The sequence below is a fragment of the Haemaphysalis longicornis genome, unplaced genomic scaffold, assembly GCF_048455015.1.
Source record: "Haemaphysalis longicornis isolate Haplotype H1 unplaced genomic scaffold, Haemaphysalis longicornis Haplotype H1 scaffold_1, whole genome shotgun sequence".
NCBI lineage: Eukaryota > Metazoa > Arthropoda > Arachnida > Ixodida > Ixodidae > Haemaphysalis > Haemaphysalis longicornis.
In genome coordinates this window covers 258,046,645-258,070,073 of record NW_027526203.1, presented here as the reverse complement: position 1 = coordinate 258,070,073, position 23,429 = coordinate 258,046,645, and the positions used below count along the sequence as shown (strand labels likewise).

Genomic DNA, 23,429 nt, shown 5'->3' with positions numbered 1-23,429 from the left:
GAAGGAGCTGGCCGAGCGGAACTCCGCCTGCGGTGACGTCACGACCTCCCTCGGATTTCTCCGCTGAAACGCTCCGTCGTGTGAATACCCCTTTACGCGCCTTAAATACGCCAACGTGATGGCTTGGCCTGGAGGTACTTTTCAAAGACTTCTTCAATATATGCTCCATCACGTGGGGGTTCCATGAAACGATCATAATACCGATTCGTAGCTTCTCTACAGACAGCCTGCGGTCTGGTGAGCAATTATACCAAGAAAGGAAAGAAAAGAGAGAGACGCAAACATGATGTAGCAGCAAATAATAAGTCTCTGATAAGTATCTCCACAGAAAGCCACAATGTTTTCGCATCCAAAGCACTTAAGCAAGCTTAAGCACCCGAGAAATGTATGTTCTATCCCCTTTCATTGTAGAATGGTGCTAAATCACTCGTATTCAGCTATGAAGTGAACGAGAACATCGACGTATAGCAAAAGCTAGAAATGTATGTTCGACGTATTGGACAAACCAGAAGAGAAGGTATAAAAACCTACCGGATATACTCGAGAAGCTTACGGTTCGCAGAGAAAATTCTAGCGTACATGGCCATGGTACCGTGATAGCGATGTCGACGGTGCCACTTCACTTAAAGAACGCAGTGGCTTTGTTGCGAAACAATATCACAGCGAAGGACACACACACACACACACACACACACACACACACACACACACACACACACACACACACACACACACACACACACACACACACACACACACACACACACACACACACACACACACACACACACACACACACACACAAAAAAAAAAACGCGATCCCGCGCTCTCGCTCTCCAGTTCGCGCAACCTTAACTTTTATTGGACCACCTATTTTCTGAACCTCACAACGGGCTTGCTTGAAACATAGCACATTAAGGCTTTCGCCTTTAAAAAAGCAAAAGAAAACAACGCAGATATGCTCCCGACGACTAGCTCTCTCGCCATGCAGGCATTTTGAAAGACTCCAGCCCTTAACTCTTTTGACAAAGAAGGCACGGACCCAACTAAAAAATACAAAGCGCGCACGAGCACAAACTCACACGAGTACGCACACGTAATGAATAAGTGAAAAAAAAATCTCCAGATTTACTTTATTTTATCCTACTCGTTACTGCGAGACTGTTTCTATTCATATTCGACCTTGGGAAGCTCTCGTACAACGTCCTCACATACACATTTGCGTACTGGTCGTAACTATTCAGGCTCGAAATTATATTTCTGAGGTGCCGGTCTGTCTACATCGGACAAACCGGCCATTGCCTGAACGACAGGGCCAGGGAGCATGCTGTTTGGCTCCAAGCAACCCCTTCCAGCCACCTTGCTATTCACGTTCGAGACTGCCACTGTGACGCCTACTTGCACGAAATCACGGTTATCGGAAGGAAGAGAAGCAGGATCGTACGAGAAATAGTCGAAGCATCGGCGATAGACGAAGCTGGAGATAGCTGCGTCACTGTGGGCCTGTCACGAACTGAAAAAGGGTTTCTGCGCAGCGATCTTCGCTAATCATATCGCTGACCAGCCTGAGCAAATTTTATATTTTTCTTGTTTTTGTATGTAAATATCTGTGTTTCCTTCAGTAAAATTTCAGTTGTTAGTCAGCAGTGTTTCGTGTATCTCCCACTTCCTTTGTGTTCGTTTTTATTCAAGCTGATTCCCATCGAATATGTTTCTGAATGACGTAATGTGTTTCTTTTCTTCTTTTATCGTACCATTCGTTGATTGATTGATTGTAGGGTTTAACGCGCCGACGCAACGCAGGCGATGAGGCGCGCCGTAGTGGAGGGCTCCGGATTAATTTTGACCACCTGGGGATCTTTAACGTGCGCCGAAATCTCGTACACACGGGCGTTTTTGCTTTTCGCCTCCATCAGAAAAGCGGCCGCCGCGGCCGGGAATCGAACCCGCGACCTCGTGCTCAGCAGCGCAACGCCTTAGCCACTGAGCCACCGCGGCGGGTCGTACCATTCGTTCATGTCGCTAATAGTTGCTCTTCTGGTACTTTCAACACGTGAAGAAAAAAGAGTAAGGGCAAAGTAACACGCATTACCCTTTTTATGGTAACGGTTACGCGCTACTTTCATTCGGAAGTAACGTAGGGCCACAACGCGTTACTTTTATTTGGAGGTAATGAGTAGTGTATTCAGTCACTTCTTTTGGCAACATCTATAGAACACTTGCTCACACCGTCCGCGGCACCGCAACCACAGATTACTCAGCAGCGAAAAGCGGTAATATTTCTGACTAGCTATTTTTTCAAAGAAGCACAGCATTGCAAACTGGGAAATCAAAGCCGCATCAAAATTTGAACATGTTGCTGTGGCGGCAGCTACGCGCAGAAGAAAAAAAATAAGGCAGCTTTTTGCCTGCATTAGGTGCATGCGAGGTCATTCTGAATCTTCGCCTGCTTTGGCTGCGAGGGGCACATATCATCGAGCGCAGGCGGTGTGCAGCGGGCCATTACGACCAACACGCCCAGCATTGCAGAACGACACGCCCAGCCACCCATTGCTTTCTACAAGCGCAGCAATCGGCGAGAAAGCCGATGACTATAGCACCTGGGCCAACTAACGCGAAAGGCGACGTAGTGAACGTTTTATCGCAATGAAGGCAGTTCAATAAGCAGCCAGAACGGTGCTGCCGCAGTCGGAGGTGCGGACAAGCCATGAATAGCCGCAATGTGGGCAGTAGGTAAGTTACGTCCAGCTTATCCTCGCGTGGTAGATTACATTGAATGCCCTGGCATCAGTGCTGCGCGCATCTTCAAATGGCCGGCCTTATTAGCGTACAAGCTTGGCCAAGCCTGAAATTACGCTCATCAGCAGTCCAGCGGTTTCAAACAACAGGGCACACCCCGTGCTCAGCCACCCGAAGGTTATGCTCAATCAGCTTGATCCCCTTAGGCCTTGGGGTCTGCATGCAATAACAAAGGACGGTTTAGAAAACGAAGCTGAAACCGTAATCTGCATCGCCATTGTCGCGGTGAAACAGCTTATTTTATTTTTATTATCTCGCAAGCTTGAACACAGGTCTTCTTCTCTCTCCAGCTTCAATTTACCGAGGTTCCCGTATATGTTTTGGGAGAATTTTAAAGTATGCATTCTGTTGTTCTTTCCCATATGTGCTTTTCAAGCTTGAGCAGTCCGCTTTCACCCTTTGTGAATCCCAACGTCTTGGACGAAAAATGGTCCGAAGTATCGATACTCGACTTCGTGCCTTCTTCGTTTTCGAGATTTTCGAGGACTTGGTTGCGGGAATATTAGTCAGCGCGGAATTCATGGATACGGACCCCTTTGCTTTCGTCCTTAGTTGTCCATAAAACAGGATCTTTAGGCTTTAGGGTCGAGTGCACAAAAGTACAAGCTCAAACTGGAATCAATACGATGATTCGGGGCTCTAAAACAACGCCGTGCGCTGAAAAAAAAAGACTGGCGAATTAAGGCATCCTGCTGGAGTAACTAAACGCTGTCAACAGTTGCCCACCCGCGAGCGTCGTTGGTACTGCGTACGCTCTACGGCGACGAAAGCTGCACTCACTCTTCGAACGCATGCATGCGGCGGAGTATAAGGTCCGGAGTTTCCCATACTGGACGCTTCGAGCTTGTATCAATGACAACGAAACAATAAAAGGGGGGGGGGGGGGGGGATTGCGATAGTTTACGAAAGTAAAATAAAAAAGCGCCAAAGAAAATTCAGCGCATCCCCAGCAATTTCGCTTCTTTGAAGTACCTATACCAAAACCATTGCAGAAAAGCGATTTTTGCATCGAACACGGTTTCACTTGCGATACGAAAACTGTAAAAATAGTTTGTGGAAACTTCATTCGTTTCCTGTAATTCGTCTCCAAACGTTAGTGCCCAAAGAATTATAGCTGACAGCTTCCATGTCTCTAGAAACTAGTAGGACAATCTCCTGAACCTTAAATTGCGCGCAGAGCAAGACAGCTCCTTCAAAAATCGTTCCGAAAAAATACTTTTAACACTGAATAATTCGAGGACGACCAGACCTGAATTAAGTGTGATGATGAGCCGGAAAGGTGAACCTCATAAAAATGCCCTGGAGCGAAGGAAAGATGGAACAATCTTTATTAAGAAGGGATGGCTCGAAGCCGCAAGGGGCTGTTTGGATGTGGTGAACTCACTTAATTTCAGTTCTTATTTTCCAAACCCGGTATGCAAGTAATGGTAATTTCCTGTGGTGCCTTAATCCCTAAATCACAGCCATAGAATAAAAACCTCACGCTTAATTTAAGTGCGTGCATAGTGTTTAATGCTCCCTTCTTGTTTCAATTTTAGATATAAAAAAGGGCTCATAAAGGTACATAATACTGCTGTTTCCGAACTTCAATCTGTTAGCGTAGCAGCAGTTCATGTCAGTGGGCGTAGAAAGCCCTTCACATGCTCATGGCCCCCATCCCGCCAATTTTAGCTTGGTCATGCACCATAAATCTACGTTATTGTGTTTTAGTTATTCAAAGCTACCGGGAGTGCCCACTGTTCGAAATTCTGGCAAATGTCTGACCAATTAGAGCGGTAATGCCAAACGTTACGGCGACATTTTCTTAGCCAAGCTAAAGCAAAAAATGTCTTTTACATGCGCTTTGCGACTTTCCTACATGTTGAGACTTCATAAGGCAAGTAAAAATAAGAAAATCATTATCGTATTTCGCTTGAACCAGCATGTAAAGCTAGCTCTAAATAAATGTCGCCATACGAAGCTTCCTGATTCTGTTTAAACAACGAGTGACGGACTATATGAACGAACACAGTCATACGTAAGGGGGAGGAGTAGGCAACAGTGTTGCGGTCCCCTCCCCAAAATTTCCGAGCTCGGGGTGGAGGGCCGGATAGAGATGGACGCAGCAACTAACTCTGGGGATCATCAAATTACGACTAACGCTAATTATTTATCTGTCACAAGCTACGCACCAACCTTACGCGGCTTCGATGTGTGCTCTTCCCACGACCATCAGCCATTTTGAAATGGCATTGTAGAAAGACAAATACGAACAAAGCAATCAGACGCTCATGTAGAGCGCGCCCATAGCTTCCCAATCAAATGTTCTTGTTGATAATTTTAACTTAATATCTCCTTTCTGCTCTTTTTGTCTCTCTGTTATTTTTCTTGTTACTCTTTCCTTCTTTCATGCTCTCCTGCCTTCCTTTTAGTGCGCAGCCCTCAAGCGCCCGCTTACTGCGGTTTCACGGCGCCGTCGTCCCTCGTTGCAACCGAGTGAACGAAGGGGACGCCGAAGACGAACGAGATGGAAGGAGCAAGAAGGCGAGGAGGAAAGTATGGCGAAAGTGTGGGGGGGAAAGTGGTATGCCGAGACGGCGCGAGACATTCTCTGCGGCCGCAACGCACTGCGAGATAACCGAGAGAACGAAGAAGCCACCGGAGACAGAGCGAGCAGGAAATCGGAGGATGAAGGCATGGCGAAAGGGAAGAGACATGGTCCCCCGCGGCGACGCGCTACGAGACAACGCCAGAGTGTATATCACGCGCCTTCGTGCGCTCCCTGACGCGGCAATCACTTCGTGAGACGAAGCAGGTATATGCGGCGTCACCCAGAAGATTGCAGCTCGCCCTGCATCTGCCAACTTTTTTTAGGGTTCCCCCTTTCCCGCGGAGTTCAATTCTTTTGAGAAGTAATGAAGCGTGTCCAGTCCTCTACATTAGTGCGCGATATAGGGACGGCCGAAGCCGGCGTGTGCTCGACAGCGGGAGGACGAATGCGATGTCCAGGCCTGGGCAGCCATGAACAGCCACTGACCATCTGTTTGGACTCCCAAAAGTTGTTGATGAAGAGCAGGTTAGACCACCAGGACTTCTCGCAGAGGCGAATCTCGGTGCCCATGATGTCGTTCCAGAACGGCCCGTCACCCAGAACGGGCATCAGGAACAGCAGGCCCAGCGACAGCAGCAGCGGCGGCGCCATTCTGCACGCGCCCAGGGGAAAACGCCACGTCTGTGAGTTTCAAAGCTTCAAGGATCTGAACTATAGATTTCTAACACATGTTTCAAGTTGCTTTTTGTGTGACTTTGGATGCGTCCACCCTGCAGTTGAGGCCGTTTGTTTTCGTGTTCTTTCACGCCCTGCGTGGCTCGTGAACAAATGAGCAGCACAAATACTTCGTTCCCATATCATAATTACCTCATGGAATTAGTTAAAATAATTTCCCTCTGATCGCACAGGAAACACGTAAGCTGTTCTAGCAGTGACAAATGAAGACAGAAGCCTCTGTTGCAAATTGACAGCCAATTGAAAAGTGTTACGCGACCATTTCTGGAGGCCTGAAGCCTTATTAGAGAATTTACGAAAATCCAGTTATGTTACATGCCCAAGAGGTCGACATTAATTTGTCGCGCTCCAGTACAGCCCACCTTGTATTTCAAATGTATTGCTATTGTGTCTTAAGGCCAAACGTTTTTGTTTATTGTCAAGTCCTACCCCCCTTTTCCCGCCATTGCCTCTCACATTAATAACATCACTTCGCATCTTATCATCGATTGATGTATCCAAAATACAACAAACTAGCGGCGATGAAAAGAATACTGAAAATTATTAACGTGTAATTTGCTCCATAACGCTTTTTTATGCTATCCCGTTAATTCATGTACATTTTCCTGCTCTACCACAACCACGGATTTCCGGCTCGCGTCTAGTTTCTCTATCGGCCACCAGGGGCTCAGCACGAGCATAACTCAGCAGGAACGGCGGGATTTTCATTGTCATTACAGAAAATTTCCGAGGTGTCGTGTGATGTAGTTATTGTCGCACTACCTTGGCAGTAAATACTTGTCGTAGGCAAAGTACGGTCTATATTGCTTGTTTTCTTGAATTCTACGGAGCTTGAAGAATTGAATATTGCGGAAAAGCAACTAGCGTTGCGAGGAAGCTCCTGTCGTTCACCGGAACAGAAAGCGTGTTGTTCAATCGGTGGGTGCTTTGCGTCGTCAGTAAGTAAGCAAAATCAGCAGCCCGTACCTCCAGTACTTATTGAACAAGAACCGGATGACGTTTAGGCGACCGTTGGATTCCGTGAGCTCTTTCCAGTTGGTGTACACGACGAGCAGGCCACTGAAAAAGACCGAAGGTGCTTCTTTACGACCTGTGCGCAGAAACGAAAGAAACTTTGGCCAAAACCCCAACGTACACCAAAACGAATGTAGGATTATCGCGCTTAACTGCCTGAATTCCCATTTGAAGTGTCGATGCTTAAAAGGGCCCACGATTCGTGGTGCCTAATCTACATATACCCATTCGCAGTCTGCAACCATTAACGCTTTGCTGTGGCGGCTGTTCAGCATACGTGGCCTGATACCACCCCCTATTTGTTTTTATTTATGTGTGCACGACTTTATGTCCGAGATGAGGCATTGGTACGAACCCGGAAATGGAGATGTAACGTTTGCAGGGGTATGCGTTTTGGCAGTCGCACTCTAAATAAAGTGTTGTCGGCATAGAATCATACAACGACGTTGCGTTTATGACGTTGGGGGTAGTGAACGGGGGGAGGTCGCCGAGACTTGCGCGTAACACAACGACCAGTTCCGATGAATTAGCGCGGTGTTTTTTGGGGACCAATGCTAAATTTTGTTTATATCACATAACTCGTCCAAATGTGTGTAGTAACTTTGCTTTAAAGTTAGTAACGTCGGCCCATACGTGCACAAAAGCCAAATAAATATACAAGCAAGGCATATTGGTGGGGTAGGTCGTCTCATGAGTTTTCCAATGATGCGTCTGCATATGAGAGGCTGAAAAGGTACAGCGAGCGTTAAAAAATGTAGGCGCCTCACGCGGCGCACAGCAGCGCGAGTACGTCAACCGCGGCGTTAGATGAGCTTAGCGAGTCTGGTAAACCACCATAGGCATTAACCTTCGTTCTATACACTCATGCCTCCATCATGCGACTTGTCACTAATTAATCTCAGTACAAAACCCTGTTAAACAGAACGGTCCTCTCCTACTGGCTCTTATACTGTTCGCATATTTGTTGGAACTGTACAACCACCGTAACGTCCTAATAAAAATATTCGTCTAATTAGCGACATTTATTTTATTTCTGTCAAGATACAGCTAGCCGCTACGGGAGGTGTATTTTCATTGCAACCTCCCCGGCCCCTCCCCAACTGCAAACCCGAGACGTTCTTAACAAGGCTTCCTTTTTTTGGGGGGGGAGGGGGGAAGAGTTGCGAACGGGAACACTGGGAGGTACGGTTTTGCCAGAAGAGTCACATATGAAAAGTTATCAGGGACGCGCGACATTTACCATCCGCATCAGGGGGGCTAAGTTCGGAAGTTAAAATTTTGTTGCCTAGCACGGCATAAGGAGTTTTGTACTCGCTACACCCATCCAAAATCGTGCGGGTACGAAATTATTTGCCTGATGCATACATATAATGATTTTTTAAAACAACTTTATGTGTTGATAAAAGCTCCACTAAAGCAGCCCTAAAAAGCAATGAGAGAGGATCTGTAAGTTACCTATCATGGCGCCTTTCATATAGGCATACGTTAGGCCCACTCTAAATACAGGACAGAATAACAAAAAATCTTTGATAAAAAGTATCACATACAAAAAAGCTGTAAGTTTGCTACCGTGCTGTGTGATCAGGCCGGCACTTGCGGTAAAAAAGATGGTAGGGTAGGCATTATTTTATTTCTTTAAAAAATAGTGACATTCATTGCTTTAAGGATAGCCGATCCTAGATGCTCTTAGATCACCGAGGCTAAACTAAACGTCTTGCCAGATATATTTCCGATACTCTGAGTGTCATAACTACGGCCAACCAGTCGTTCTTGAATGTGCACAGTGTCATATGAACAGCGACCTATTCGAGGACAGACATTGACGCTGCATCAGCTGAAACCACCGACTAATTGCAGAAAAAGATGATCTAACCTTGAACAAACAAAATGATTAAGAATTTCTATGAGGACTCAACGGGGAAATCCGTCTGTCCTTCTGTAAGGCTTGATGTGTCACACTTTCGATGCATAAGAAGATGGCATTAATAAGAGGCGCTAAGGCGCTAATACCTTTATATCGCACTCCTTACATTCCTCCTGCAAAGATGTCTCCCAGCAATACTTTTCCGCATAGTAGTGAAGCCGAATTTAAAGGAGCATTTTGTACATCACTCACTTTATATGCATACATGGGGTCTCACGCAGGTATTTATTAAAAGGCCTTAGGGCCGTCGTACTTCGATGCCAGTCTTCTTGTACTGCCCTGACAAACGTCTCCCCAGAAAAGCGTGTGTGCAGAGTAGTGAGGCCGACTCTGAAGGGGCTTGGTGTATACTTATACATAGGGTCTTTGGTGGTATTTATTAAAAAGGCGCCAGGGCCATCTTACTTTGGAACGAGATTGTTTATATCTGCACCGAAAGACTTCTTTCCCAGAGTTGCATCTGTGCATAGTAGTGAAGGGGACTTTCCACATGCTCGGTGTATAGCGGACCGGCCTAAGCATTTATTTACAATGCGGAGCTGGGAGTGTGAGTTCTTTTTTTTTTTTTGCAGATGAGGAAGTTTAAAATTACAAAAAAAAAAGATAACCTAGGGCCTCCTCCATCTCGATGGCTTCACCTGCAATTACCGCCAGCACTCTCGCAATCACCGGCCTCTAACGTTAAAATCACGCTCGCGGAGCCAACGCAGGTTAGATGTGTCCTTGAGGTTCGCGTGTGGGTCGCTAGGCATAGCCTTTATAATGTTATAATTTTGGGGGTTTTACGTGCCAAAGCTACCCTTGTGTTATTAGGCGCGCCTTAGTGGGGGGCTCCGGATTAATTTTGACCCCTCGAGAATCTTTAACGTGCGCCGAAATCTCGACACACGGACGTTGTCGCTTTTCGCCTACAACAGAAAAACGGCCACCACGGCCGGGATAGAACTCGCGTCCTTGGGCTCAGCAGCAGAATGTCAGCCGCTGAACCACGTCGGCTGGTCAGTCATCGGCTTTAGTTCATACCACGAACGAGTTGTTTCTAACAGGTTCCTACGTACCTAATGAGGAAGAAGGAGTCTACGGCAAGAGTGAAGTTGATGATTCCGGAGAAGAAAAAGTTTTCTGAGTACATTTCGTGGCCGTTGAAAAGTCCCCCTGCAATAAAGAAAGTTTCGCTTTGTAAATAAAAGGCACAGTCGTATGAACAGTAGTGCCATTTTATTTTATTAAACAAACACACGCTACACTTAAAGGCTCTTTCATGTACTAATGCAAAACCTCATGATTCTATTGCGTAACGTTCTTGCGCCAATCATATTTGCTGGTCTCTGCCGTATTACGGCGTTCAGCAATAGTATTGGTTCACCTAGGTGCCTTGTGGCAAAGCAGGCTCGCGGGAGTGTTTAACAGCGTTCGCACTCGTTTATATGTATTTAGTGGAACAACGATAAGCGGCGTCCTTCACGCTGTCGCGCATGTTTGGCAACACGGAATTTCTTGTGCAGTAGCGTTAATGTTTTTTGCAGAATAATTCCAAATAGGCGACTATCGTAGTTACGCACTCGGTAAACTTAACAGCATATATTTATCCCGCAAGTAAGGGGTAAGCTCGTTGCCATGCCAGGACTTGGTGAAGTTCCGGGCCAAGAGACCACCCATGCCTCCTATACAGTGAACTCCGGTTCAGACGAACTCAAAGGGACCATGATAATTTGTTCGTCTTATCAGAAGCCCTCCCAAGAAAAAGAACCGGCAACACGCCTAGGTGCATGCAAATATCTTCCTTCAAGACGGTGAATGAAGTAGAGTTACAATGGAGAAAAAAAGACAAAAAAATCATTTATTTGAGTGCGCAACTTGATAGAAGACTGACTTCAAGTGCTCTTGCCTGGTTTTATCACGTCCAAGTGGCGACGGAGAGCGTACACCCGCAACATTAAGTGACAACAGAGCAGAGACAAGGAGGAAACTTCTCGTTTTCTCGGTGGTGACGCGGTGGGACTCGCGGCGCGAACCGACGCGAACTCACATGCTCCCGCTGAGAAACGGCATTGGTCAGGAGAGCTGCGACGTTGGCGAGGAGGAAGTATCCATCGCCACTTTTTTTTTTTTTTTACTTTTTTAACCTCCTAGTTTTACGCCTCTCTCCTCCAGAGGAGAGCAGCCATAAAATTCGACCTCGCTCTTTTTCTTCTTTGCTTTGCCGCTGGCTCCGTGGTTGAAGGGTGGGAGAAGTGGTAGCTTTATCTGCATGTATTTTTTTCTCGCTGCCTCCCTTCCTCCGTGGCGTCAATTCCCTTCGCGGAGTGGTTTTCTGTATGTATGTATGTTTGTGGTTTATTGGCGCAAGGGTTTCTAAGACCAAAGAGCGCCAGAACTATGTTACGTGGTCTTTCAATAGTCATGTTTGTGCTTAAAATATGTATGAAATGAGTATGATACATCTTAAAATACTGTATATATGGGTGTAGAGGGCCCGTCCACTAAAGCATGAAGATGTTCATAATGGTGGCTGAAATGGATTATGGGTGCAACACGATGCACCTCGAGCCAAAGAGCATGCGACGTGAGTGGGCTTCCCGTGCGGACAAAGGGAGCATGAGGGCCTCACTCACTGCTCGTAGGCTCTGAGGTCACGCACTGTACGAGATGAGTTTTAAAAACTTGATGTCTGCAAGATAACTTAAAAGACTTTTGTTTGTAAACATAGGTTCATCTCCTAAAAACAGTGAAGGATGTAGTGGAATGTTGTAGGTATATATTTTCGGGAAATGCCGTTTTCTGGCTTCATTGCAGAATGTGCACTCAATTAATACATGGAGGACGGTGAGCCGTTCCCCACACTTGTTACAAACAGGTGGGAGTGTTCCATTCAAAAGATATGCGTGTGTAGCGTAAGTGTGGCCTATTCGCAGTCTGCAAATGGATACCTCAATGAATCTGTTTTGTTTTTCTGTTGTGTATCTTCCTAGGTTTGGTTTTACTGAGTGGAGCTTGTTGTCTGTGTGTGTGTCCCACATGTGCTGCCAGCATTTACGGATTCCCCTCCGGATTACTGGTTTCAGATCGAGGTGAGGGACCTGCGCTACATCAACACCACTACGTAGGGCCGCCAAAGTGGCGTTCTGGTCAGCAATTTCATTGCCCAGAATGCCACTGTGTCCAGGGATCCAGCAAACAAGTATTTTTAGCTTTGACTTATAGGCAGTTATAAGAGCTTTAAAAAGGCGGTTTAGAATAACGTTTTTTGTGGGCTTAAAGGAATCCAATGCAGTTACTACGCTTAGGGAGTCTGTGTAGATGACTGATTGTTGTATTTTGTTCTGTGTAATGTGTTCCACTGTGATTAAAATACCATAGGCTTCTGCTGTAAAGATGCTACAATTTCTGTTCAATGTCCTTGTGCTGGCAAAGTCCGGGCCATGTGCAGCACAGGACACAGAAGAAGAAGACTTGGAAGCATCTGTGTAAAAAGAGGCGCATGGATATCTGTGTTGTAAACTTAAGAAATGCTGTAAAATCAATTCGCGGGGTGCACGACGCTTGTCAATTTGTTTAAAGGATGTGTCACAATGAATAGTTGACATGTCCCAAGGTGGGACTATATCGGCGATACAGGTTTTTATGCCATCATCTAAAGACACCCCTATCTCCTCTGCAAGGCCTTTGACACGCAAGGCTACAGGGGCAGGGATCGACGGGCGCGCTAAATACAAATGGGCGGATGAGATGTCATTCACAATAGAATTGCATGGGTGATTCGTCATAGACATTGTCCTAATAGCATAGAGGAGTGCTGTATAAGCACGCTGGTGCTCTAGGCACCAGTGGTCGCATTCTACATAAAGACTCTGGATTGGACTTGTCCTGAAGGCTCCAGAGGCAAGGCGAAGGCCCAAATGTAGTACTGGGTCTAACATTTTTAAGGCAGTTTTAGACGCGGACCCGTATGTTACACTTCCATAGTCTATACGTGACCTAACTAAACTCACAAAGAGACGTAGAAGGCAGTCTTTATCAGCACCATAAGACTGATGTGACAACACTTTTAAAATGTTAATGGTTTTTAGGCATTTTTGTTTGAGTTTCTTTAAGTGCTGTACGTACGTTAGTTTTCCGTCAAGTACAACACCTAAAAACTTGTGTTCTTTCTTGACAGCAATCCGTTCTCCGTTCAGTGTGACATCGGGTTCTCGACGAATTCCACGCTGTCTTGTGAATAACACACATGTACTTTTGTGAGGATTCAATTTAAAACCATTTTCTTCCGTCCATTTTGCAAGCCTGTTCACACCTAACTGTATCTGCCTTTCACATATGGACTGATTGCATGACCTAAAGCTTATTTGGACGTCGTCAACATACATTGAGTAGGAGATTGAGGGTGGCAACGATTTCCCAAGTGAATTCATTTTAATTATAAACAGAGTACAGCTTAATACTCCACCCTGGGGAACCCCATTTTCTTGTATGTATGTTCTTGATACCACTGTCCCTACTCTTACCCTAAATGTCCGCTCCGACAAATAACTTTCAATAGTGTTTAGCATATGTCCAGACACACCGAATGCCTTGAGATCAAGCAGTATGCCGTAACGCCAAGTTGTATCGTATGCTTTTTCTAAGTCAAAGAAAACAGAAAGACAGTGCTGTTTGTGGATAAAAGCATCTTTGACATACGACTCAAAGGCAACTAGCTGGTCAGTTGTGCTTCGACCTGATCGGAAACCAGCCTGACAACTGTCCAGGATGCCGTTATATTCAAGAAAATGGATTAGCCTCTTATTTACCATTTTTTCAAAAACCTTTCATAAGCAACTTGTCAGAGCTATCGGTCGGTAACTGGCAGGTAGTGAGGCATCTTTCCCCTGTTTTAATACGGCAACTACAACTGCTTCTCTCCAAGCTCTCGGAAAGTATCCCGCCGCCCATATTTTGTTGAACAAGTGCAAGAGTGTTCGGAGAGTTTCTGGGTGCAGATGTTGTATCATTGTGTATGATATACTATCTGCCCCAGGCGCTGAAGCCTTACATGTTCCCAAGGCGACCAAAAGCTCTGTTATGGAAAATTCCGTGTTGTATGGTTCGTCAGATCTTTTGTTATCACGAATCGGTTTCTTCTCCATAGATGTTTTGTGTCGTAAGAAAGCATTCGTGTAATGAGCAGAACTCGATACATATGAAAAGTATTTCGCAAGTGTGTTTGCCTGGTCCTCTAGGGTATCGCCTGTACTGTTGACCAAAGGTAGGGTGTGTGTTTTCCGTCCATTAAACTTTTTAATTCTGTTCCATACTTTGCCTGCATCTGTGTACGAGTTGATAGAAGTCACGAAAGAGCGCCAGCTATCTCTTTTTGCTTGCTGGCGAATGCGTCTTCCTTGTGCTTTTGCACGTTTGAAGGAAATCAAGTTTTGCGTAGTGGGGTACCTGCGAAGGACACCCCACGCCTTATTTTGAGCCTGCCGTGCAAGCCTACACTCTTCATTCCACCACGGCCTCCTAGTGTTAGGTGTGGCACCAGATGTTTGCGGAATTGAGCTCTCGGCAGCATGAAGAATGTGTGCAGTCACCAGTTCACAGGCTTCGTCAATGCCCAAATAGCTTAAGGACGTGTATGAAAGCTGAGATAATTGTTTAAATTTTAACCAATCAGCACCAGATTCCTTAAACTTTTTATGGCAGATGGAACTGTTACGGGCTTTATCAATGCCTTTCAAGATGACAGGGAAGTGGTCGCTCCCATAGGGGTTGTCGTCCACTTCCCATTCAACAGCCGGAAAGAGGACAGAAGAGCCGATCGCCAAGTCTATGTGTGAGTATGTATTGTGTGTAGTGTTGTAGTATGTCGGCTCTTTTTTGTTAAAGAGACAAGCTCCGGATGAGAAGAGGAATTTTTCTATCAAGCGGCCCCGGGAATCTGTGCGTTCAGATCCCCATAGTGGGCTGTGTGCATTCAGGTCACCTACGAGTAGGAACGGTTCCGGCAGCTCATCTATGAGAGACTCAAATTCTGAGCTAGATAAACGATATTCAGGGGGAATGTATAGTGAGCAAATTGTTGTTAATCTGTTGAAAATAATTGCCCGGATTGCAACCGCTTCTAGGGCGGTACGCAATTGAAGAGATTGGCAAGGGATAGATTTTTTCGTAACTATAGCTACGCCACCAGAGCAGTGCGTGCAGCTATCTCTGTCTCTCCTAAATACTGAGTATTGGTTCAGGAAATTGGTGTGCTTAGGTTTCAAGTGTGTCTCCTGTAAACATAGGATGGCTGATTGCGTTTTGTGTAGGATTTCATATATATCATCTAGGTTTTTAATAAGGCCCCGGCAGTTCCACTGTGTAATTATTTGTGCTACCATAAATGTTTAGGGAGGAGATTTTACCTGGTGTAGATGAGGACTCGGGCTGGATGTATACTATCTATCGGTTCTGACTTGGGCCTGTGACACGGGTGGCTGGTGGCTTTTTGCCTCGCCCCGCCATGGTGCGCTGTTCTCTTTCCGCCTTTGGCACTGGCAGAGACGGTGTTACCTCCATGTCATCATCTGAGTGGTGTGACAGTGACGAGATGGAGTCCTTGCGGGCTCCGCCTCGAGATATGTTCGAAGTGGAGGCAGGAGCCCCTGCCGTCCCCGACTGTTTGTTGGACACAGAAGTGGTCGTGGGACCGACCACATCTACGTCCATGGCCGCCTGCAGTCTGGCAGCCGGAAGAGGAGGATTGACGGCAGAGCCATCACTCCTCACACTTGCAGCTAACACAACACTTGCGGGCGCCACAGGTGTCGTGTCAGATGGTTGGGCTGCCTTGGGCAGCACCTGGGGGGGCTGGGACGGCACCAAGTCTGCTTCGCAGTACTGGGTGGCCGCCGTGACTAGACGCCGCTCCGCCCCCCGGCGAGCTGCATCGGCATACCTTTGAGAAAACATTGAGTGTTTCTGTCGTGCTTCTTGATAGGTAATGTTCTGGGTGACCTTCATGTTTATGATTTCTTTCTCGGCTTTGAATTTAGCACATGACCGAGAGTATGCAGCGTGGGGTTGTTCACAGTTCGCACATTTCAATACGTTAGAAGCACAGTTCTCTGAAGGGTCATGATGTCCTGCGCACTTGGCACATGTCAGTTTTCCGCGGCAGGTGGTAGTACTGTGCCCATACCGCTGGCACTTGAAGCAGCGGCGTGGGTTGGGTATGTAAGGTCGTACGTTGCAATGAAGGAAGCCTGCAGTGACAGACTCCGGTAGGACACTTCGGTCAAAAGTTAGGATCACATGTTTCGTTTTTACTTCTTTGCCATCGCGTCTGATCATTATTCTTCTTACCGCAGTAACGCCCTGGTCACGCATGCCCTCGAGGAGGTCAGACTCACTTTCATTGAGCAGGTCCATCTCAGATATGACGCCCTGCGAGCTGTTAAGGCTCCGGTGTGGCGTTACAGCTACTTCAAGGCCAAGTAGGTCGGTCTGGTTCAAGAGACTATCAGATTGTTTTTTAGTAGATAGTTCTACAAGCACGTCCCCCGATGTCAGCTTCTTTGCCTTGTAGTTCGCGCCAACTACACTCTCAATGAACTTGGCAATTAAGAAGACCGACTTGCAGGTAACTGGAGATTCCTTGTTCTTAGATTGTATCACTAAGAAGCGAGGAAAGTTGTCCGGGGTGTTAAATTTCATGTTGGGCAGAGGTTTGAAAATTACATCGGTGCGGGCCCTTTTTGGGGCCCGATCATTTGGAAGAGAGGATTTCGAAAGTACCATGCGGCATAGTATAAAGCAGGGAACTGGGGTACTTTCTTCTTTGACGTTACCCTGATGGTCAAAGAGGTCCCGGAGCTCCCAGCCTGATAGACAGACAGGGAGCCCATCGGCCGGAGCTTGACCAGGGCTCCGACGGCCACCGTTCACGGCTTCTAACCCTTCACCTTTCAACTTCTCGCCACGGTAGGTAACAGCTTAAGTATGGGGGGCTCGGGGTACGCGGTGTCGCCACTCACCGTCACCAAGATTACTCAAGGTGCCCCGTGCGGGGGGAGTGGTTTTCTTTTACTTTTCCTTCCTTCTGGTCGCGTGAATGCCGCGCCGCACCCCGCAATGTTCGCTACCCAGAATCGCCAGCAGTGGTCCCGAAAGTTGTTCGTCTTAACCGAAGAGTAAGTGCAAAGCTGTTCGTCTTAAGCGGATTTTTTTTTTAATGCAGAGCATTTCTTTAACTCACGATGTCACCCGGCGTTTGCGGCGTGCCTCGGCGTCCGCAACAGCCGTTCCAGGTGCGCCCTCTCCCCCACTCCTCCTCTCCCGCATCACGCTACCCTCCTCCCTCTCAACAACAGGTCCGCCCCCCTCCCCCTACACTATATAAAAAAATAATACTTACCGGCGCCTGGTTTCGATCCCACGACCCTGCGGGCGGAACGCAAGGTACATGGTGCTCTACCCACTGCGCCACAAAGCCGACACAGAATGGAGGGCTACGAACGCGCCTTATATGCTTGACTCATTCAAACTACGTCAAGAAGCTGCTGATACAACGCATTCACTACCTGTGGGCGGAACGCGAGGTACATGGTGCTCTTCCCACTGCGCCACAAAACCGACACAGAATGAAAGGCTACGAACGCGCCTTATATCCTTGACTCATTCAAACTACGTCAAGAAGCTGCTGATATAACGCATTCACTACCACCAACTCCCCAAACACTAAACGTTAACGCAATACACCCACCCCCTATGCGACGCATTTACTCGAGTCCCCCTCGCGGGGCCCTTTTTGCATTGGGTCTATGGAAAGCCAAACAACCGTTCCCACGTTGTTCGGCATAAACTGGAATTCGTCTTAACCGATTTCGTCTGTGGGAGTTTACTGTACATTGTAATATCAAATCACACAATTTTTCTCCAAACGGACGGCACCAAAACACTTCTGGATACACGCAGGCGCAAGTGGCGAAAGGTGAATATTCCAGAGACGCTTTTATGACGCTTTATACAACGCTTGACAGAGGATGTTGGTTGCGAAACGTTCGTGTAAACAGCTCCTGAACAGCTGTGTATAGGCATTTCGTTTTCGTTTACGTGTCGTACTTTAATTTGAAAGTCTTCTAGAATTCGGTCATGGCTGTGTTTTCACCGGGGCGGTACCTGCACGCCTACATACCACTTTAACTCCATATCAACGTATCGCGTTCTCGCGTACATAACGCCGTGAGGAGTGGGGCCTTCCAATGTGTGATGCATATATTCTATAGCTGCCCGTTTTCGGTATTGGTTAGCACGGTAACCTGCGTTATTCATCGTTGTCACATGCTACACAACGCATTTGCTTCCTTAGTGACGGGAAATACTGCCTGTTTCTGCATACGTGTTTTACTGCATTTAATTCCATAAGAACGTTCGACTTTTTAGAGCGCCTCTCTTAAACACCGTTGAGCGGCGTCGGCGTAACCGAGCTAACGGGGGCACATGGAAGGATGACAGAGAGCGAACGCGCAGCGCAGCGAGAATGAATAACGATGATAGTGAAGGGAGTGTGAAAAGGAAAACGAAGTGCCGCACGAGGCTCTCCACAGATGCGACCAGCTAAAAGATGGCGCCGGAGCAGCCCGTCGCAGTCCATTATCCGATTACTGTAAGGTATGCGATGATTGTGTACGCCGAAACCAAAATTTTAAAACACGAGTTTTGGATTTGTTATGAAGTAAAGTGTCATGACACTCAGGCATCATGACAGGGTGTCATGAGCGGAGGTCTGTCTGGGGCGATGGAAGATGTCGCCCGAATAATGCTGCAACTAACCGCACATATCGCGCTAGAGGAGGAGGAGGAATAAACGTCCCTATGAAGCAGTAAGCGTCGATATCGTAATCTTCGGTGAATTTTTGCTACGCTCAATTTCATAATAGTTAACCTTACGGGTACTTGAAGGCTGAAAACTATCCACAACAACAACAAAAACAGGTTATATCTGAAGAATGATTTCACAACATATGAGCGACAGGAATTGTGAATACAAAAATATAGAACAAGCTAACTGGCATCCTAAGTGGAAAGAAGGCAGCTTGTAACAACGTCCCAAGGTATTGGTCCAATCCTTAGTGAACCGGGCTTTGTTGCTTTTTCTGTTCATTGAAATCTGCAACGTTCGCGCTCACTCAGATTCTGGGGGACACGTAAAACCTGTAGCTTAGAACCTGTGGGAGCCCGAAAGCAACTTATTAATAAAATGCTTTGCCGGGCGATCTAAAGCTTGTTACCCGATTTCCGACACTGTCGCAGTGCTGTTAAACCTATCAGTGAACGGTCATATGGATAATCGGCTGTCATTTGAAATCATTACGAGCACGCTCGAAACTTCCAAACTTGCGTACGAAAGGGCTGGACGTGCTCGATGAAGAAGTAGCTGTGTCCGAAGATAATCCACGTCATGGAGAGGAAGCGTATGCCGTGCAGGACACGCAGGCTATCCGGCTTGTCCTCGGGGGCCAGGAGCTTGCGCGCGTTGCTGTACGCCGAGAAGCAGAGCAGCGTCTCCATGGGTCCGCCTGCAAGGCGTGCGGCAAAAGATAAAGAAAACATTTGTATTATTGAGTTTTATCCCACTCATGGGGGCGGTTGCGGACGCGAGCTTAATTGTGCCGGGTGGCGACATCGGCAGCTCTGATGATCAAAGATGTTTGTACCTCTAGGTCTGAGCTCCCTAGCGCCTTCTTCCACTGCTCCTCACAGGTAATTAAGGGAAAATGGTCTTTAGGCATCCATAGAAGATGTGGAGAAGGGCGGGCTCTAGTCGCTCGAACTGATCAGGCGTGCCCCGCACGGACTAGGAATGCGGCGAAACTGGATTAACTAGTCTGTACAGCTGGCAACGAAATTCTGGCGAACGACAATGCCTAGCAGACGACTTGAGTCTGTGATGAGTGGCGTCCTCATAAGTAGCATCGCCATGGTCATCATCATCTATAATGGTGCGGCGAGTCAACCATCATCAACACCGATACTTCCGTGCTTTGGGTGGCACGCAAGTATCGGAGCACTGGCGAACGGGGAGTAACAGGTGGGCGGGCCAGCCTAATATTAACGTTCGGCCCCGCACGAGCACTAGCGCTCATTAATGCTCACTCATTAATGCTGCACAGGCTGCAACATCTCGAGCTTGGATGGTTATCAACATGCAGCGAGCGTACTGAGTCAACTGACCACGGCAAATGCATAGTAGGTCTTTACACAAACACCCAATGCAATCTTATGACTAGACACGATATTTTGCGGTTAAACGACCCGTACAGGAAAGAAACGGTAGAGGGAAATCATGGCGTGTGCTCAGCTTCCCTTGATTATGAACGCCAAGCATGCTTTGCCAACCTCTCTTGTCCGCTTTTGCCCGCTGTACCGATGTAACCCCGCTCCGGCGGCACAAGTGATCAGCGTGCAAGAGCGTAAAATGGAATATTCAGCTATGGACAAAAAGTGGGGTATCCTCATCGGATTTTAAATCATGAGACCAATGCAGCCGTACTGGTCTAAGTAGCATTGGCCTGGCTAAGTTGACACTGCCACGATTCGTGAATTGGATCACTGGGCATTCCGATGAAAGTGGGATATCAAAGGAGTTGAAACTTGAGGTAGTTGTTACCGAACTACGGAAGAAAGCGGCAGCGCAACAGATGGGACGGAAACGGAACACTTGCGCGCTTTGTTGGAAGTTTATGTTCCATCCCTTCTGTGGCGCGGCCGCTTTCTTCCGAAGTCGGATGTCAGGCGATCCCTCATCACTGGAACAACGTCACAGTATGCGTATATCCGAAATTTGACCTGTTCTCGCCGAAAATGGGTGCGGGCAAAATTTCGCGATATAAGTAATCTATATACAGCGATGACAGCGGGATATCAAGTAGGTTTTATAAGGTGTGTTACGACGATACCAGGATGGAGAATAAAGTTTGACTAGCAACTGTTTACCCTTCTCAGCAAAATCCCGTTGTTTGAAGTTATATCTGAAGTTAGAAGCAAGCGTTGTGACCGCTTGAGCAAACACACAGTAATAAACAGGAAGCAGATGCAACGAGATCAGTCTAGTTTATCCACCTTTGTGTCTTCTCAGAAACGATCAGGCCGCTAATTCTGAACATTTCTGAACATCTTCTAAAGGTGTTAATAAAAAATTGTTCTTGCGAAACATGTCCACAAGGAGCGCTTAGGCACTCAGTTCCCTACTTACGCTGCATTCAGTGCATGAAGTAAAAAAAAATACATCAACGATTACGGCACCCCTTAAAGAAAAATTCGACGCAGCTCTTTAGGTGTTTTCATTCTGTTACATACGGACGCAAACAATTTGAGAGAGACATGCAAGTATGAAAAGTTACACACCACTCTTTTAGAGCGCAGCTCCTAAGCGCCCCTTACTGCCCCGAGCGGCGTCGGCGTCGGCGTGACCCAACGAACGGGGAGATCGGGGGAGGATGAGAGAGAGGGAACCTCAAGTGCAGCAGAGAATGAACAATGGTGGTAGCGAAGAGAGTGCAAGAAATAAAGAGGAAGATGAGGGTATGGCGAAATGGACAGAAGGAAAGAAAGAAAGATGGGGCAATAGCAGCGCGCCAAAGTCCATCCGCTGAGGACTTCATAGGTATAAGATGGGCCGTGAGTGCATCCGCTGATACCATAATTTTACAAAAAGAGCTGCATGAGCACAGGTCTGACTGCGGCGGCATAAATATAGCTCCAGAAAGACCGCAAGAATACGCACATCCGTAGTCAAAACGCCTAAAGAGCTGCGCTCAATTTTCGCATTTGGGAGTACCGTAACCGCCAGTGAGTTTTTGGTATTAATATTAACAGAATGCTGGGAGTAGCGTGGATGGCGTCGGCAGCGTGTTGTGCGGAACATTGCTAATTGAACGTAGGGGGGGGGGGGGGCAAGCATCAAATGATGCGGCGCGACGTGGCAGGGTGCATTTTAATTCAGCGGCCGTGTCAAAACGCAAATGATCCCGCCTTTGTGGGTAGCCTGGCGTTTATTAGTGGGTAGCTTGGCGTGGGTAGCCTGGCGTTTATCGCTTCAGTTAGACCTTCTCTGGATCTTGGTTAATTCAATTTGGTTCCTAACAACATATCTTCATAAAAGATCATTCTCTCGCTACCCCCCCCCCCCCCCCCCATCTCATTCCACCGAGTGGCTAGGTTCATTTTATCCTGTGTAACAATGCTAGCGTAATGATGATGACGGTCATCAGTTGGCACATACTTAATCAGGAGAGAGGCCAATCATTCCTTTTTGTTTACAGCTAGGCCAGTTACAAACCCAGGGCTATGATGGCCCAGTACTTATGCAGTCATGCCACGTAGCAACTGTTGGTCCTGCCGAAGCTGCGGGCCACTTTCACGTAGAAGTCAAAGTACGTGACAAGACAGGACAAAAAATTTGTTTACAGCACCCAACAACCTGTTATAGCGCGCGTATTCGTAGTAATGAAAATAATTGGTCCGTGTACTTTAGACAGGCTTCAATCCTCGTCGAACAAACGGGCAAAAAGCTCTCATTTACAAAGATTTTTTGTTTTTTTTGCTATATATATAGAATTCGCTTAATTGAAAAAATCACCATAATAGCGTTTCATTAAAAAGCAGTAGCTAAAAATACACTGAATTTTAAACCGACTTTGTGAAAAACTATGTGCAGAACTGCTTCCATTAAATCTCACCGCCTTCCGTCAGCCATTTTGCGTGGGCGCTTGTTTGCGTGGCCGAATGGCGCTTTTTTTCTTTGCAATCGGGAAACTGCTAGGCACAATTTATATTCCCCCATCCCTGGCTAGCGGGTAAATGAAATCCATTAATCGTTTATCTTGATTGACTTTTCTTCTGCTCAATGCAACAGTGCCACCGTTTAGTCATGCTAATACAATCATACCACTCCCCTTTGTCGAGTATAAAAATGTACATTCGTTTTTTCTTGCTTTTAGTCGGTGATTTGTAGTGCCTTTTGGCGGTATTTGTGCGTGGCGACATTTGATATATTAAAGCCAAACTTTCAGCCTCCCACTAATGTCTCTGTAGTCCACCCAAAGCGCACTGCAAGAAGGCCAACTTTCTCTGACGATGATGATGATCGTTGACAAAGTGACAAAAATTAGACGCTTCCCGCGGTCGGAACCGAGCCTGGGCCCCCCGCGTTACGAAGCCGACGCCAATCGAATCGCGCCATTCCGACGAAGCATTTCGGATTCGTAGAGGGGTGCATGGACGTGCAAAATTAGAAGAAAAATTATGCACCCCTCCGTCTCACGACGACGGTGGTCGAACGCTAGGGGAAGCCAGTGGAATGCCCATATCAGTAACGAGCGGACCTACATCACACCACCTTACCATACACGTAAGGTAGGAATACGCATTGCCGCTATACAAATAATCATAAATGAACAGGGT

The 23,429-nt window shown here is 46.9% G+C and overlaps 1 protein-coding gene across 1 annotated transcript in view; it reads right to left on the bottom strand.

The window, feature by feature from the left end:
- The window catches only part of LOC144144810 (O-acyltransferase like protein-like), a 125,914-nt gene that overhangs the window by 34,232 nt on the left and 68,253 nt on the right, over nucleotides 1-23,429 (bottom strand). The window contains exons 6-9 of the mRNA XM_077676320.1: nucleotides 19,370-19,543; nucleotides 10,061-10,157; nucleotides 7,031-7,123; nucleotides 5,816-5,981 (exon numbers count right to left, since the gene is read on the bottom strand). Of these exons, the coding sequence (XP_077532446.1) occupies nucleotides 5,816-5,981; nucleotides 7,031-7,123; nucleotides 10,061-10,157; nucleotides 19,370-19,543 (530 nt within the window). The remainder of the gene's footprint in view (nucleotides 1-5,815; nucleotides 5,982-7,030; nucleotides 7,124-10,060; nucleotides 10,158-19,369; nucleotides 19,544-23,429) is intronic.